We start from the raw sequence: 18968 nt of genomic DNA on the forward strand, positions 1-18968 counted from the left end.
CCAAATAAACTCATTTAACTAAAACACAACTCAGTAATTGGGAAAACAAACTGCATCTATTTTGGGCAGATTTACCTCCTAAGAAATCCCTTTCACTTGCAGTGAACAGTCCTCTTGTTCCCTTTCAGACCTCTCCTCCTTCTCCTCTGACTCCTCCTCTTCCGTTTCCTCTCCTTTTTCCCACCTCCTCTCCCTGTCTAATCATCTATTGCCTTAACATAAATCTACAACTCAGTGGTTAAGAGCACTGACTGCTCTTCCAGAAGTCCTCAGTTGAAATCCCAGCAACCACATGGTAGCTCATAACCATCTGTAATGGAATCCAATGCCCTCTTCTGGTGTGTCTGAAGACAGCTACAGGGTACTTATATAAAATAAATAAATCTTTAAAAAAATTAGGCATTCATAATCATAAATATTCCAATGTTCTGTAACTGTCCCATAGACAGGTGTGGTGGTGGCACACACCTTTAACCTCAGCACTCTGGAGGCAGAAACAGGTGGAACTCTAAGTTCAAAGCCACCCTGGTTGTAGATAGCAAGTTCTAGGCCAGTTAGAGCTATATAGTGAAAACCCTGTCTTATAAAGGGTAGTAATATTAATATATTTCCCCATGTGTTCTAAATTATCCCAGTATTACCAGGTAAGAAATGGTCTACCATGGATATGAATCTACAAATATGTTTTAGTAGCCTTTGTACCTAAAGACTTATTAAAGTTCTCAAGTATATTATAGAAACAGTCTCAAAAGTCACATACATGCTGATGTCTCTCTCTCTCTCTCTCTCTCTCTCTCTCTCTCTCTCTCTCTCTCTCTCACACACACACACACACACACACACACACACACACACACAAGCATGCACACATACACACACACAGAGACAGTTGTTGGATATTTTTTGATACTTCTCAACACTTTTCTGGTGCTCCTCTGTTACTGTACAATTTAGGATCTTGCACATTTATTCTTGTGTTTCTGTTCATGATAAATATGTCCTTTGAAGATAAATTTGATTTGTTTGTTCAAGCTGAAAGTTATCTGTTGTGTGTTATTATTAACAAAAACAACAACCCACACTATTGTCAGCTACTCTCCAGCCAGTGTGCACACTCACAAACCCACCCTCCAGCACAGTTACCTTTCCCTGGAGCTCAGCTGAATCGCTGTGAAACTGGAAAACACCAATCTTAGTTTAGAATCAACAGGTAACATAATCTCTGGGCTCAGAATATATTATCCTAAATTCACCAACTCTTCTAAGTTAGAAATCTTCTGGGTGGCAGTGGCAGATCTTGATGAATTTTCAACACTAGAACTATTGGTACCCAGTCTATATCTTGTCTGCCTTGCTACAGCTGTCCAAAAGAAAGTCCCTCCTCCTGCCTTCCCTCTTCCTCTCTTGGACCCAGAAGACCTGTCTCCACCTCGCCCAGTGATTGGCTTCTTATCATCTTTATTACTTAATCAATTAGGGAAAGTTTCTGCTACAGTTATCTAGAACCAATCCTGGTGAATGGAGTGATCAACACAGTAATATCTCCTTCAGGAAAAAAGATAGCCCATGGCTATGATTCAGAACCTAACTTGGAAGTAACAGCATGGCTTTAGAATAAAAGGATATACTTAATTTATTCCAAAAGTTAAAAGACAAGACTCATAAATTAATGTACAAAATCTGATGGTGCAATGCTAGGGGAAAAAATTCTCTTCCATTCTAAGAGACTGGAACCTGCACTGGACCTCACAGCTAGAGTAATTACTATGCCTGATGTTACTTAAGACAGCTATCCTGCTGTGCACCAGCCTGCTTCACCTGCCTTTAGAATAGTGTAACAACCAACGTTTTTGCCTTGGATTTACCAGATAATCAACATTTACAACCTAAACTAATGCATCGCTGCAATCTTACACTCCCTTTCACTACCCTGACCAGAGTAATGACCTGTGTTCTAAAACTCATCTGCAGAAAGCAGCAAAGATATATGTTGAAAGATGTCTAAACGTGAATATGGCAATGGAAAAAGTAACTAGAACAACAGTTAAGTAACACAAAGAAGCTGGGAGATGTCTATCTGGGTGGGTACGGCAGTATAACTATAATCCCGACACTCAGCTACAAAGACAGAATTCCCAGAGCAAGCTGGCAGCCAGGAAAGCCCAAATGGCAAGCTCTGGGTTCAGCAAGGGACTCATCCTCAGTAAGGTGGACAGTCATCAAGAAAGACAGCTAACCTCAGGCCTCTGCACACAAGTGAATAAATACACATGCACATAAATAACACACAAATTTTAACATTCTACAGTCTAAAAGGTTAACCCAGGTAGGCAATAACTGTGTGTTTCCAAAATATCTTAAAAAAGAGAATGTATTAGTCAGGGTTCTCTAGAGTCACAGAACTTATTGAATGCCTCTATATATTAAGGGAATTTACTGTAATGACTTACAGTCTGTAGTCCAACCAGCTCAACAATGGGAAGCTGTGGATGGGAAGTCCAAGAATCTAGGAGTAGCTCAGTCCCACGAGGCTAGTTGTTTCAGCTGGTCTTCTGTAGAAGTAGGTTCCAACAAATGTGCTAGCGAGTAAGTACAAGCAGTTGAAGACGAGCAAATTTTCCTTCTTCCAATGTCCTTATGTAGGCCTCCAGCAGAAGGTATGATCCAGATTAAAGGAGTGTACCACCATGCCAGGACCTAAAACTTGCTTTGTCCCAGGCTAACCTTGAACTCAGAGATCTGCCTGCCTTAGTCCCTTGGGAATAAAAACATGTACTACATTGCTTGGGCCTAAGTTTTTCATGGCCACTAAGCCTCGAGATCTCCATGTCAAATTCCAGGTCAGACACTTATGTCTTCCAGCCTCAAGATCTGGATTACAAGTGTGCCCTCCATTTCTGGATGGTAGTTTATTCCAGATGTAGTCAAGTTGACAAGGAATGGCCATCACAGAGATTCTTGAGTGTTCCTAACACAAAGAAATGTACATGTTTGAGACAGTGGACACCTTGATCTTGTCCTTACCAGATCATGAACGCATGCAAACATTGCATACATGTATAGCAGTATCACCATGCCTCACCCTATAAATATGGGAACTATTTTGTGCCAAATAAAAACTTTAAAAATACCAATTTTCATTATTGCCGAGAGAAAAGAATGATCGACTGAATTCTTGTTCCAGCAACAATATCCTTCAGAAATGGAGAATTTTGTACCATAAAGGAAAGAAGGAAGGGACAGAAGGAAGGAGAGGATTTAAAGACTAAGAAAATCTTCAAATATGCCAAGAAGCTTGGGGACTTCAGACAGACAAAAACACTCTTACCAAGCAGGGTATTCTTTGAAATGTATGTCTATGTATTCTAAACATGTTGATTTGACCCTTTAGTGAACTTGTTTAGATTTTGGATTAATAAACCACTGCAAATAGAGGAAATTTCTTTTAAGAGCATGTTAGCATATAGCAGACATATGACACACTACAGTTTGATGGTTACTTCGGGGTTTGACTTCATTTCCTTTTGCTTTGCCTTGCTGGGGAAGGCCTTGTACTTGCTAGGCAGGTGCTCTGCTAAGCTGTAACCCTAACCCTGATAACAAGTACTCCAAGATAGTGAATGTATACATCACCTGCAAAATGGACATTTAGCTTCTCCGTGATCCTTCTCTCCACCTCCTCAATTAGTCTTTACCACAAGCAAGCACATATCCTCTTTCTATTACTAAATGTGTGCTTCTTAGTAGATTGCAGAAATGGAATCACGGAGCAGAACTGCATAGGCACATGCTTAACATGTGTTGTGTGTGTGTGTGCGCGCGCGCACGCACAAGCGCGCGCACAAACACATGCATGTGAGTGTTTATATGTGTGTGTGTCTGTCTGCCTGCCTGCCTGTCTGTCTGTGGGGCCCAGGGTATTGTACATGCCAAGCCATAAAACTCCAATCCAAACATTAGAACTAAAACAGGATGATATAACCAAATAGGAAAGTGAACTCCATAAAATTTACCAAAGGAAAAAAGTAGATTTTTAGAGATTTGACAACAGAATATGATGTACAAAGGAAAAAAATTCATTGGTTCCAAAAGTAACAACTGTTTTCTGGAAATCACTGTCAAGAGAGCGAAAAGGTGTGCTGACAATCACATATGTGATGATGAAGAATGTGCACCTAGAATATATAAACGGCTCTCTAAACTCAATCATAAGACAATTCAACATTCTAGGTACACCACAGGTCAAGTAAAAAAAGGATATATAAGCATAGGAAAAGATGATCAAACTCTTTATTCATGACATAAACGCACATTAAGACACATGAGTGAGTTCAAATGCAGTCTATTCTATATAGTCAGCCCATGATAGACAGAAGCTAAGGACGTGGCTCAGCATCCCACAGTATATAGGGTAGCTCCCTGAAATTCAGAATTTCGGGTCTGGAGCACCCATAGTGCTGAGATTGAAAGCTTCTGATCCAACATTTTGACTACAGGACTTGGACCAGCCATCCAGAACCAAGTGTGGGATAAGCCCAGACTAACTGCCCAGGGACTGCACTGCAAATTTTCTCAGCAGAAAGAAACCGTGTTGGTCAATTTCTGGGCAACATGAGTATTATAGAACCCAGAAGAGTCAAAGTTCCACTGGGCTCTAAACTGGGAGAAAAGCAGGCAGCTAGTAAGTGCTGTAGGGTTGAGCTCTGTGCTAAGAGACTTTGTTGGGCTAGGGATGTAGATCAGTGTTAGAGCACCACTTGTCTCCCCCCAACACTACAATTAAACAAACAATACATTTGACCCTCTTGACCACTGTGAGAGAAAAATGTTAAGCTGGAAGCCCTGCTCATTCCCTGCACAGGCTGGGAAACCCCATCTGCCCTCTTCCCCCCCACCCCCCGACCCTGCCTGCACAGAGAAACTTCCCCTGCCTGCTTTGAAAACCATAGGGCTAACATATCATCATTTCTCTGCTCCCAGTTTCCTGCAACCCATCAAAGACTAGCCACCGGGGTTTCTGTTTTCGACCAGGTAATGAGCACCGTTTTAGCGCCTGACTCACACGTCATCACCCTGCGCCCAGACTCACAAAACTCATTCGCCTTAGCCTGGAAGCATGGCTTCACTGACCTCCACGTGTGAGCTAGGAAACCTACTTCAGAGCTGCCTCCTAATAAACCTACCTGTATCTACTTTTTAAAAATCTGGTCTAATCTGGCCTATATCTGCATCACTGAGGGAGAGAATAAGCCTATTAATAAATATTTTTCCTATTTCAGGCCCAGGAAGACAACAAATACCAGGAGTAAAAGAACTGGGTCAGGTCTAATGCCAGCTCCTCAGGGGCTGAGGCAGGAGAATCACTTGCTCATCCTTGTCTATGGAAAGAGTTCTAGACCAGCCTGAGCAGGGAGGGAGGGAGGGAGGAGGGAGGGAGGGAGAGAGAGAGAGAGATAGAGAGAGAGAGAGAGACCGAGTTTCAGAGCTAGGTAGTAGAGTACCTTCTCAAAATGTACAAGGCCCCAACACTGCAGGAGGAAACTGAATTGCAGATTTTGAGATGCATGCCTCTGCCCATCAGACAAGACTACAAACTAGCATTCAGATCCATTAAGAAGCAACAATGAAGTAGGCCTTTTTAAATGAAAAATAATTCTAACCTGCCCTCTAATGAACTTTTCCTTTTCTATGGCTTCCTGTTCTTTGTTGCAGTTCCAAGCCCCGCCCCTCTTTTCTCCTGAGATGTCAGTTTCTTTTTTAGATTTATTTATTTATGTATATGAGTACATTATAACTATCTTCAAACACACCAGAAGAGGCATTAGATCTCATTACAGATGGTTGTGAGCCCCCATGTGGTTGCTGGGATTGAACTCAGGACCTCTGGAAGAGAATTCAGTGCTCTTAACCACTGAACCATCTCTCCAGCCCCAGATATCAATTTTTATTTCATTACTTAAAATGATGGACATCTAGCCCAGGGCCCCTATGCATATGAGTCATGCACTTTAATACTGAACTACAGCCTTCATCTCGTCCTAATTTTTAAAGCTTATTTCACATAGTCTTCTTAACAGAATAGTTCATAGAAATCCAGACTCAACGGGCTTAGAGAGAGAGGATGACCTTGACACAGTAACTGTAATGATTTGTATATGCTCAGCCCAGGGAATGGCACTATTAGGAGGTGTGGCCTTGTTGGAGAAAGTGTGTTGCTGTGGGGGTGGTCTTAAGACCCTCATCCTAGCTGCCTGGAAGCCAATCTTCTCCTAGCTGTCTTCAGAACAAGAGGTGGAACTCTCAGCTCCTCCAGACCCCTTTCTGCTCCCACTTGGATGATAATGGACTGAACCTCTAAACCTGTAAGCCAGCCTCAATTAAATATTGTCCTTTATAAGACTTGCCTTGGTCATGGTGTCTGTTCACAGCAGTAAAACCCTAACTCAGACAGTAAAACTGAAAAATTCACAATAACTTCAGGCTGGGCTCCATTGAAGTGCTACAACACCAGCAGTAACAACAAACACTAAACCCCTTAAGGCTCCTTTCTCTTTATAAAACAGTCATATGAGAAATTTCTTACTTATATTTAATGTTTTGTGCCATTTGATGTTTCTTATAAAGAGTAGTGTGGTGGTTTGAATAAGAATGTTCCCCATAGGCTTTTATATTTAAATGCTGGGACCCCAGTTAGTGGAGCTGTTTGTAAAGGATTAGGTGTGGCCTTGTTGGAGGAGGTGTGTCGATGGGTGTGGGCTTTGAGTTTTCAAAAGCCCACAGCAACCCAGTTAGCTCTCTCTATCTTATACTTATAGATCACATGTAAGCGCTCAGTTTCTGCTCCATGCCTCCTGCTGCCTGTTCCCTACTGTGATGATCATGGACACTAGCCCCTGGGAACCCTGAGCACCAAATTAAATGCTCTCTTTTACAAGTCACCTTGGTCATGGTGTTTGCAATAGAAAAGTAACTAAGACACCGGCTATCAAAGTCTATAGAGAATTATCTAAGAGACAAGTAGTTCATGGACTCTCTTTAGGTATATGAAACTATCACACATAGTAAAGCAATGTTGGATAAATTACATTCTGTATTTGTGCAACACTGAACCCTAATATAATCTATGAGTGTTAGTTAGTAACAATGTGGCCTCTATGCAAAAAAAAAAAAAAAAAAAAACAGCTCTCATCTTAAAGGGAATAAAAGATAGTTTATTCTGAAGCTGTTTTGAGTGATCATGGCCTAGGAAACCAGTTCTAGTTCTAGGTTCCAGCTGAAAGATGTTTCCTTATATTTCATAGTTTTACTAAACAAAGAAAGTCATAAATCACAAGTTTAAAATATATTAGTGGTAATCAGAGATATAATTACAGCAAGATAGGGGAAGGTTTTCTATAGGCATCAGAGGCTATCTGATGTCATCCTTAACTTTTGGGTTAGTTGTCTGCAAAGTTAATAGATATGAATTATCTATTAGTCACAGAATACTAATTCTAACATTGAGGTTGGGTAAGGAATGGCTATTCATGGTGCTAAAGCTAGCCCCAGTTGAGAGCTTCTGGACTTGAAACATTTGAACCTCACATTGCTACAGTTTTGATCAGTCAACCAGTTTCTGTCCTGGAATTCTGTGAACAATACCAACACTAGTTGACTATTAACTAGTTAACAAATGTTTGGGGAAAGCTCTGGAGGAGAGAGAGCATATAGGAACACTCTGAACTACCCACATGAATGTCTGTATACTTGGGGAAAATTGGGGTGCTTTTTCAGAGCAATAAAACAAGACATTGCTGCACATCTGTTACAGTGTTTAAAACTTAAAGACTAACAAGGACAAGGAACCAGACCTTTGGGAAACTAATGGTAACACAAAATTTCTACCTTGGAGTACAGTTGATGACTTAAAATTGTGACATTAAACTAATTTTAAGAGTCATTCAAAGAACTCACATAATCTTTCACTCCCATAGTCAACGTTGGATACTTATGGACATATGGAAAACAAAACTTTCTTCATTTTGAATTACTTGGTAGCAAATTGCTGGTCTACCATTCCATTATCCATTAATGTTACAGTGAATTTTTCTTAATAAGCAGGAGTCTTTTCTACATGTCTACGTGGTCACTTGTTCTATGAGTTCCCTCTGAATTAAAACATCACCTCCAGGAGGAAGGCAGAAGCTCACAAGTCCCAGGATATAAACCAAAGGTCACTCACTGATTGTCATGCCCACTCCCCAACAGTTAAAAAAAAAAAAAAAAAAAAAAGAGTGAACAACTTCTAGGGAGAAGACTCTGGACTTTGGAGCTCTCGGGGATTCCATTGGAACTCTCAGGAGTGTGGAGCTGCCTGCAAGCTGTGCAGGTAGCTCACAGTAGTAGCTTCCAGAGTCTTCCCTCTTGCTGGGGCGTGCTTTTAGATGATACAGCGACTTTTAAGTTGTCCCTGTCCCTTTTAAGTAACCCCTCACCCACAACCCTATTGGCAGCACCACTAACAACCCATTGGCTCACCAAGTTATATATTGGTGCATTCATTACTTTGGGGTGAATGTGTGTGTGTATGTTGTGTTGTGTTGTGTCACCCCAGGAAAAAAACTGTTATACAACAATTATTGTTTTATTAAGCAAAAGTATTTTTATTGCTTTGTATTAATTTATTATGCAGGTATTAATAATATCTATCTACTTATCTATTTATTGGAAGGGGGCACATGTGGAGGTCTCTCCTTCCACCATGTGGGGTCTGGGGTTGACACTCAGCTTATCAGGCTTAAAAAGTGCCTTTACCTGTCAAGCCATCTTGCCAACTAGAAAGTGTTACATGTTAAAGTGTGGGGGTGACCTTATATTGGTTTCAAATGTCCTTTATGTTTATTGACAAACAAAACCCATGACATTTGATATTTAAAGCATTCCTAAGGAAGATGAACACAGAACAATATTGGCGAAGACATCGGAAGTTGTGGACCTGGGTGACAGATACATGGGGTTATTATAATATTTCATCTGCTTTTATGTTGAAAAAAATCCATAATGAGTTTTTCTTTTTTAATAGAAAAAGACACAGTTGAAAAAAATGAAAGAATTTTACAGATTGGTGTGACCATATTAGTGGTGTTAGGAACTTATTTGGCTGTAATAGGAAGAGCTGCTTAAAGTGGGGCAAGGATTAAGAAGGGCGGAACAGAGCAGTGGAGTGGTAAAAATGGGATGCAGCTTAGGGGGAAACTGAGGAAATGGTGACAATTTGAATGTGAGAGCTGAAGAAAAAGGGAATCCATATCTTCAGTATTTGTTGAGTGCTGCCGTGTATCCAAACAGGGGTCGCTGGAAACAGAACAGGCCTCCAGTAGGAGGAGGAAGAAGATGGCTTTTAAGAGACCTTTGTGATATCTTGTCTGATCAGAGTGGCTGAATGAAGGTGAGATGCTTAAGTAGTCATTACTGAGTTGGACAGAGACATGCCACCTAAACCTAACTTGAGGCATGACGACGCAATTTTTCTGAGTCAAGCTGCATCATGTAGACAACAAAGCAATAGTAATGTCTGAATAGATAGATTACTTATATGCTTGAAAAAAATTATAGTCAGATAGCGATGGTGGCAGAGTCTCAGGATCCTAGCACTGGAAGATGAAGTAGGAAGACAACTGTGAATGAATTCACGGCCAGCCCATGCTGCAGGGTGGGAGCTTGACTCAAAACTTACGTATATACATATGGACACATATGCATTCCTAAATATGTAAAGTAGGATGCAACAATTTACATGAATGAGAACGCTCAAATTTACATTAAATGAACTGGTCGGATAATTCTCCTTGTGGGGGTTGAAAATGCAAGGAGAGAGAATTTCAGAGTCCAGAGAGCATGCGTCAGACATTTAATTCATGGTTCGAGGATAACGAATATGGGGAAAAGGGTTTACGGGTTTTCCTCCCAGTAGTCTCATTCTGGGAAGTTCAGGTAAGATAAATGATTTAACCCATCGGACTGCGCTTTAAAAATTTCCTCTCACTATCCAGGCAGGATGAAGGAATTCCAGCGCCTATTTCTGCTACAGACTTGTTTTGTAAAAACTAATATGTCCCGTCACTCCTACCTGAGAGACAACCTGGCTCTCCAACTTGTGTTGGCAATTCCTCCCCCCCAGCCCTCTTCCCCCCCTCCCCCCCTCACCGCCCCCCCCCACCCCCCCACCCCCCCCGACACAATTCAGGAAGAAAGGTAAAGCTTTTCCCTACTGGAAGTCTTGGGCCTTAGGAAGTTGGGGCAAAACCCCGCCCACTGGCCGTCTTCCGAGTGGGCCAAACTAATCAGCCGCGGAGAACCCCGCCTCCAGGCCCGCCTCCTGGCTTAGGCTCCGCCCAAGGCCCGCTCACCAGCTCATAACCACGCCCCTAGGCCGGTCTTCAGCTTGAGGCTCCGCCCCCAGGTTTCTCTCGGGCCGGAGGTCCTGCCTTCAAAGCGCCTACCCAGAGCAGAGCCACACCCCCAGGCCTGTCACCAGCTCGAGACCCCTCCCCCAGGCCCGACTCCGACTCGAGGCCCCGCCCCCCGCTCGGTCACGGCGCGGGCTAGAGCTCCTCAGCCCTCCCTAGAATTACCGCTAACTTGCCTAGGCCGCTGCGCCTGCCCCGGCCGCCATGGCTGGGGGCCGCGGGGCCGGCCGGGCTGAGCCGCAGGAGAGCTATTCGCAACGGCAGGACCACGAGCTGCAGGCCCTGGAGGCCATTTACGGCTCGGACTTCCAGGATCTGCGGCCGGATGCGCGCGGACCGGTAGGAACGTGGTTGGTCTGGCCCGGTGTTCTCCAGTCTAGCCACCCAGTCTGGCGGCTCCAGATTGGGGCGACCACTTAGACTGCAGGCTTTCCATCTTGCAGTTCCGCCACCCTCTTTCTACCTCTGCGCCGCCGCCCGTCTTGAGAAAGCAGCACCTGGGCTGAATTCTCTTTTCCCCGGGTCTGCTCCTCCCTATGCCGTGCTTCGCATTCCCACTGACGTCCCCTAACCACACATCGTCCTTCCAATCCTTCTCCCCCCTCCCACCCCGACTTGCCCCAGGCCTCGACGTGGTAATGAATGCACATTCATAGTATTTTGTGCAGGGGATGTTTAGGGGGCGTGGGTCCAGGCCTTGTGCTCTCAGCAAACAAATTCCTAGGTCACACTGTGTAAATCCTGTTTCCGGTGTAGAAGAACTTTCTGTACCTTCCTCTGAGGCTTTTGAGGAATAGGTGTAGAACTCGTTTATTGTCGCAGTAATGCGGTGTTTACCGAGTTTTTTTATTTTTAAAACATCACTTTCCTTTTCTGTGGGTGGAAGTTAAGCTGGGGGCAGTGACAGTTTCTCCCTATCCTTGAGTAGTTTATCTACCGAACTAAAATGTTCCTGAATATTGCCAGTTTGGAAGTACTGTTTTCCTCCATCTGCCTCAATTCTGTAACTCGCAGTATCTGTCTTATCTCTGTATCCAGCATTTCTTTACGGAATAGACTTTCTTTAAGCTGTCAGGGCCAAGATTCTCCCGCTAATCCAATATACTTTAAGTTTAGACGCTGAGAGCACAGACATCGATAAAACAGGCACAAAACCCCTGCTGCCTGTGGGAAGCTTACTTTTCTAGGCCTTGCTTTAAGAGTTGTTTGTAACTTTACGTACAGTTTATACATGCTTCTGGTAAATAGTAAGGTGACCTACAGGTCGTTTGGCAACTTCTCTGTTTTCAGGGAATCAGGAAGTAGGGCCTAAGCCACCAGAACAGTGTTACGGAATGTGCAGGAAACTCAGGTAGAGCAAGCTGGCTTTTCTTGAGTTTTGTGTTTCCAAGGTGCATTCCATTTTCCAAGGGAAGGATAATCATCAACCACTTTTAGGTAATGATACTGATAATCCTAAGAATTTACAGCTGATCCCAGTAAGCCCAAGAATTTACAGCTGGTGGCTTTTATAACCTAGAAGACCAAACACAGAGATACCTTAAAAGTAGGCTCCGGATCACAAGCAATATCGCCAACACTTTCTTTCATAGGCCTCTCAGGCAAATAATTGGTGCTCAGTCTGATGAGTCAGAGGTTACTCTTTGAACAAGCTCATTAGCATCCACTACTTGCCTTTCTTCAGGGAAAGGTTATTCGAGGCCACTATCCTGAAGCTATACCCCCTTAAGGCCTAGTGGTTTTCAGAATTCAGAAGTGTTCTAGGCATAATCCTGGGAGGACGGTTCATCCACCTCCTTCCAGGCCTGTGGGAGTGTTTCCAAAATGTAAACAGAATGAAATGAATGTGTGCGTATGCAGATGTCAGCCTGATCAGAGTGAGGACAATCACTTCTCATTTCAGGCCAAATTTACTGCTAATAAGCTCAGATCAATTTTTTTTTTCTTAACTTTTGGGGGCTATGTCATGGATTAAATTTCAGTTTTGAAGCATATCCTTCATAGATAGTCAAACAGAGTGTGTATCCAAATTTAATTTATGTATTTAAAAGTTTGGGTACCAGTCACATAAGATATATTTTATAATTCAAGGACATTTTAAAAATACCACTTATTTATCTTGTCTAGCTTTCTCTATCAGCAGAGGGTCTGCTTCCTCCCGTAGGAGGCACTGCAAACCCTCCTTGCTTCTGTCTCTGGGTCCATTGGTTGTGTTTGGGTTCGCTTGTCTCTTTAGCCTTCGTCAGCACTGAATGCTCCATACTTTTCAGTCTGACTGAAACCAGTCCCATTCTAATGTGTGTTTCTTTGGTTAGAAATCATGTCAGCTACCTTTGTTTATAAAACGCTATTTTCTTTTCCTTTGAACTCTTCTTATCCATTGATTTAATTTTTCTACCCTAAGGTCTATTTTCTTACTCAGTGGTAAAAAGGTAGATATATGTTAGGGAAATCAATAAAATTATTTAGTTATTTCATAACACACAAGAGCTCTGCCTGCCTCTGCCTCCTGAGTGCTGGGACTAAAGGCATGTGCCACCACCACCCAGCGACTTCATTGTTCTAAAACTTCCACCAGATAAGTGTAGGAAGACCTTTTCAAGAGTGTCGGATCATGTTCTCCATGTGCTGTCTATTCACACAGTCTGACAGGTGAAGTGCTGCCTCTCTAGCCCCTGCCCCCTCCAGGCTGCCAGGACAGCCTGCTTACAGCTCGCTCACCCCTCCTTCCATTCCAGTGCTTGCTATGAAGCTTCCCAGGACTGATATTAGCAGTTCCCAATGTATTTCATCTATTCCTTGCTACTGTCTCTTTAATTTTCAACACTGTTATAACACTGTTTTAAACCACTGTAGAGTCATAGCAATCCTTGATGTTTAACATTGTTGCCATTCACTGTACTGAATTTTCCTGGCCCGTGTTTCAGTGTGAATGTTTAAATGGCCTTGCCTGGTATCTTCTTCATTCACTTTCTGCTGCTATAACATGCTACAGACTGGAAACTTTATAAAGCAAAAACAAAACACAGTCTATTGCTTGCAGTCCTGGAGCCTAGAAAATCCAAAATCAAGGGGCTGTACCTTGTGAGGGCCTTGCTGCATCATAAGTGACAGAAGGCGTGGCATGGAGGGCATGCATGTATGCTTGTGCTTCTCTCTGTCATCTCTAAAGCCACTGACCTCGTGATGAGGCACCTCTTCTAAATACCAGACTATAGTAGGAGAGCTTAGTTTTCTAGTGTATGTACAATCTAATACATTGAAACTACAGCAACTGCTCCAATCCTGTCTGAATTTCCATTACAGCAAACGGTGAATGTGTGATGTTTGTTCAAAATGGAGCTGAAGGTCATGTTAAATTTTAAAGAATCTAATGTTTGTTTTTTTAATTTGACAACAGGCAAATATTTGAGAAAAGAAGATAAACTTGGTGTTCCTTTTTTAGAGATGGAAGAATGAGGGAAATAAATATTTAAGGCATTTTATATATATATATATATCTAGAGGAAGTTATTTAATTTCATTTTCTGAGCACTTGCCATTAGTATCTTTCTGGCTGAACTGTCTTTTTCCCCCCTAATGTGTGTGTGTGTGTGTGTGTGTGTGTGTGTGTGTGTGTGTGTGTGTGTGTGTACGCTCGAGTGTGCTCCCTTGTGTGTGCATACTTGTCGTGTACCCCAATATGTGTCGAGTCCAGAAAAGGATATCAGGTGTCTTTCTCGATTGCTTTCCACTTGTGGTTTTTTGTTTGTTTGTTTTTAATTGAGACAGGATTTCTCATTGTACCTTAAGTTCCTCCAGAGGTCTTGGGTTCAGTTCCTAGCAACCACATGGTGGCTCACAACCATCTGTAATGGAATCTCATACCCTCTTCCGGTGTGTCTGAAGACAGCTACAGTGTACTTACATAAATAAATACATCTTTTAAAGAAGAAAGGAAAGAAAAGGGAGAAAGAAAGGAAGGAAGGAAGAAAGAAAGAAAAGAAAGAAAGAAAGAAAGAAAAGAAAGAAAGAAAGAAAGAAAGAAAGAAAGAAAGAAAGAAAGAAAGAAAGAGTTTGTCTTGGCATAGCTGTAAAGGTTTCATTGTCATTTGGCTTTTGCTTTGTGGACTGTATTGTTAGTCAGGGTTATCTGGAGTAACAGAACTTATAGAATGAATTATCTATTGTCTATCTATCTACACACAGAGAAGAGGGGTATTAGAATGACTTGGCAAAGTGTGGTCCAGCTAGTCCAACAATAGCTGCCTATAAACAGAAGGTCCAAGAACCCGGTAGTTGTTCAGCCTACAAGGCTGAATGTCTCAGCTGGTCTTCAGTGTATGCTGGAATCCGGAAGACACAGGCTTTAATGCTAGTGAAGGAATGGACTTGCTAACAAGGGCTAGAGCAAGGCAAGGAGAAAGAGCATCTTTCTTCTTCCAACCCTTCATATAGGCTGCCAGCCAGAGGTGTAGTTTAGTTAGAGGTGGATCTTCCCACCTCAAAGATCTGAATGACGTCTCACTTCTGATGATTTAATTGAGAAAAAACTCTCATAGGTGTGTCCATTCATTTAGGTTTTAGTTAATCCCAGATGCTGTCAATTTGACAACCAAGAATAGCCACCACAGGGCCTTTGTCAAGGCAGTGGTCCATTATGAGAATATGTATGTAGCAGAGGACCATTCGCTTCATGGTCATACAGAGGAGAAGGTCTGTATATATTTGAATGCTGGAGAGTAGGAAGGGCTTCTTCTTAGGGTGAAGTTTCATTTGATGAAGTTCTTTGTGTCCTGAACATACCTTACCAAAACAAACAAACAAACAAACAAAAAAGCCATTTTCCTGTCTCCTTGAGTAACCTAGCAAATATTCAGGTCTAATCTCTAAAAGAGCTCTTCCTTGATTGCATTATTGTCTTGACACTTTTCTTTCTGTAAGTTTGTAGTGGTTAGTATTAAACTAGCTGCACGTGGCAGAGGACCTAACAGCAATGTATTTGCACATGAAAGCCTGGGGCTCTGGAGCTCTTCCTTCATGCTAAGGTGTTCAGCCCTCTATGTGCCCTTGTGCTCTAACATTGTTGTCTGAACAATGTAGCTTTATTCCAACTTTTTTTTAACCTTCGTAGCTTTATTCCAACCTGTTTGAAGAAGAAATGTGTAAAGAAACTGCATAGGAAGTTGGGCATAGTGGTACAAACCTGCAGTGCCAACCCTCAGAAGGGTGAGACAGAAGGATCATGAGTTTAGGGCTAGCCTGGGCTATATAGCAAAACCCCCAAATCAGAAGAAACTGTTATAGCCTTTTGTGGGGAAGTTGTTGTTGTTGTTGTTTGTTTTATTAACTTATTTATTCATTTAACATCCTGATCAAAGCCTCACCTCACCTCCCCGTATCCCCTGTACACAGTTCCTCCCCATGCCCTTTTTTCCCCTGAGAAGGGGAGGTCCCCTGCTAGGTACCAACCTTCCCTGGTACATCAAGTCACTGTAGGACTGGGCGCATCCTCTCAAACTAAGGCCAGACAATTTTTCTCTAAGATAATTTTCTCAAAATTTCATATGACTATTCTCTAAAAACAAACAAAATGAAAAGCCGTGTGGTTTGGGGAACTGAAACCAGGGCCTCACAAATGCTAGACAGGAGCCGTACAACAGCTCCATCACCAGCATGACATATGACAGATCCTGATTCCCTTAATTTCCCAGAAATAAATTCATTGGCTAAACCTAGCTGCATAGTAGCCTTGGAGATGTAGCCGACTAATCTGTCAGGGGTTCTATTGCTATGAAGTAAAGGGGAGACTGGATAGTGAGGAGGGCTAGTACTCTTTTCTGAGAGATACCCCAAAGTCTGTACTCTGTAGGGGAAATACTACAGGGGCTGTTACATTCTGTCAGCCAAAATAAAGATCTTAAACATAGCCGGTCAGCCTTTGCTTCTGTGGCCTGTTCTTCCTTCTTTGGGTCACCGTCACTTGGAACTCACACTGTGACAGGTCGTTAGGCTTAATCTCATCCTGTATTATTCCTGAGTGGCTGTGGTCTGTTCTTACATCTAGTCACCATTACTGGGCTCTTGAGCTCTTGAAGTGGAAACCTTTATACCAGGTGTCTCCTCACCTCAACTCATATTCTATCCTCTTTTCTAAACATTGGTTTTGGTATAAGCTGCCCTGGCCGTTGTATGCCTGGTGGTTCTGTGGTGTTGCTGCACTGTGGAGCTATCTAGACTGTGAAACCTGCCTGGGGGTCTGTGGCTGCTCCAACCAAGGAGTATTTACTGGATATGTTTTATTCAGCCCAAGGTTCTACATGCCATTACCCTTCCTATCCCCAGTGGTTCTGGGAGCTGGCTATCAGAGGTCTCTTCTGTAGTTTGCTAGCCATCTTTACATGGATTCATTTGTACTTCATTAAGTGTTCTCCATAGAGAAGACTGTCTTAATGTTGTGTAGTTCTCTGGTGAGCTACTGCCTCCTGAAGCCACAGCCTCCCTAGACACTGTCCCAAGATAGACTCGTTTTCTGTGTGATAGAGAACAGTCTGAGCAGCTAGAGCCAGGCTCAGTCCAGGAGACCTGATGGCCCCAGTGTTCTTGGGAAAATTCTGAGTGTGCGGTGCTCTTCCACACCTCAGTGGTCTCTACCGGCTTTGCCTTCACTGTTGGCCTGGTTCCAGGGAACTGAGGAACTCAGAAAGGTCAGGATAACTTTTCACAAAGCAGACAAGTCAGTCCTTGGCTTGACTCTCATAAACGAGTGCCCTGGCTGGGATGCAGGCATGGGCACTCGAGGGATGTTGTATGAAACACCCTCAGCAGGGCCCAGGCCAAAAAACCTAGACAAATTCAAGTGAAAACTCTTTGAAGATGTTTTTATAACTGAAAAGTTTATCTTGTAAGATGCAGAAAAGTGCATTCTTAGAATTAGTCATAGTGTGGGACCTACAGTGTTAGCTGTAGATGGTTTTTTCATGGGTAATACAGTATGGATGTCAAACTCTTCTTTTCCCTACTCAGTAAGATGGCCACAGGTATGCTCTCTGTGTCAGTTAATAAATCATTCAGCACATAGGAAGAAAACTGACAAGAAGGAATGCTGGTCCACTCTCAGAGATAGCTTAGCCTGTGGGCCATCTCCCCGCTTCAGACTTCTAGAGACTAGGATTAGAGCAGTGAGCCATTTCTTGGCTCTCCTTTTAGCATTAAAATACTACATCTGCCCTAGGAAGATAGCTCAGTAGATAAAGCATTGGGCCTCGAGCTTGAGGACCAAAACTTGGAATCCACAGACATGGTCACTGCCTGTGATCCCAATACTTGAGAGACAGAGACAGGATCCCTGGGGCAGGCTGGCTAGTTAGTCTAGATAGAATTGGCAAGCTTTGGGTTCAAGAAATCCTGCCTCAGAAGACACCTGACATCAACCTCAGGTGTCTCTATAAAAATGCACATGATGCATGTTCACCCATACACACCCATACACACACATGCACACACATGCAGCCATACGCACCTATACACACACATGCACCCAAACACACACATGCACACACATGCACCCATGTACACACATGCACCCCTCCCCCACACATGCTAAAAAATTTTGTATTGCCCTAAAGTAATATTTTTTAAAAGAAACAATTTCTTAACAGAATGTTAATTGGTGATTGTAGTGTCTTTTGAAAATTTATGTTTAGTGAGACAGTAGTCTATAAAGATGTGGCTTGGTGTAGAAAGCACAGGTAAATTTTTGACTAGCTTTCTCTCCATGTGTTTATCTTTTAAATGGAGCCAAATAATCTTCTAACTTTGCTGGACTCTTGTCAGAAAATAAATAACAACAATATAGGTAAAGAGTGATTGATAGGACTTAGAGTAAGCTAGGCTGGTGGCTGTAGGAGGAGTAGCCTCGGCTAAAAAGTTGGCTGTACGTTGGTAATTGTAGAAAGTGTATGGTTGGTACAAGGTTCTATCATATCATTATCTCTACTTTCGTTTGACATTTTCCATAATTAAAAACTTCAAAAAGAAGGTGAGGCTATTTGGGGCTTGGCAGTTAAGAGTGCTTCCTGCTCTTCAGAGGATCCGTACTTCCCAGCTCAGGACTCCCTGTAACTACAGCTCCAAGGGGGTCCAGCACCTTCCTTTGGCTTCTTTGGGTACCTGCCCACAGGTAGCAAGCATTTACTTACATGTAACACAAACTGATTTTTGCAATAATAATGATAACTCTGAAATGGAGCTGTTTAAGAAGAATGACCATGGCATCAGATATCCATCTTTCTATCAACAAAATGACTCCTTACAGAATTCTCCTGGCGTGTAAAGCCACAGTGCTGACCTGCTGTGGTGGAGAGTGGTTTCACCCACCCTCTGGGCTCCTCTAAGGAAACCCTAGCCCCTCCTCCGCATCGTCCCTCTTTTTTAACTTCCTGAATGCTGACCACCCCAGCTGCCTTGCTGTATCTGGGATCCTCACTACGCCTGCCTGCTCTTCCAGTTGTTCCATCAGCATTCTCACAGGCTTTAGCA

The 18968-nt window shown here is 42.8% G+C and overlaps 1 protein-coding gene across 5 annotated transcripts in view; it reads left to right on the top strand.

Annotated features, from left to right (window-relative positions):
* Positions 1–10633: 10633 nt before the first annotated feature.
* Positions 10634–18968, top strand: part of EIF2AK4 (eukaryotic translation initiation factor 2 alpha kinase 4) — a 79637-nt gene continuing 71302 nt past the window's right edge. For all 5 annotated transcript variants that reach the window (XR_013975379.1, XR_013975380.1, XR_013975381.1 and 2 more), the window contains exon 1: positions 10634–10787. Coding sequence is in view for 2 of the 5 variants with exons in the window: in XM_080931117.1 (XP_080787243.1) it covers positions 10653–10787 (135 nt within the window). In the remaining 3 variants the exon portion in view is untranslated. The remainder of the gene's footprint in view (positions 10788–18968) is intronic.

Source organism: Micromys minutus, assembly GCF_963924665.1.
Source record: "Micromys minutus genome assembly, chromosome: 17".
In the NCBI taxonomy this organism is placed as follows: domain Eukaryota; kingdom Metazoa; phylum Chordata; class Mammalia; order Rodentia; family Muridae; genus Micromys; species Micromys minutus.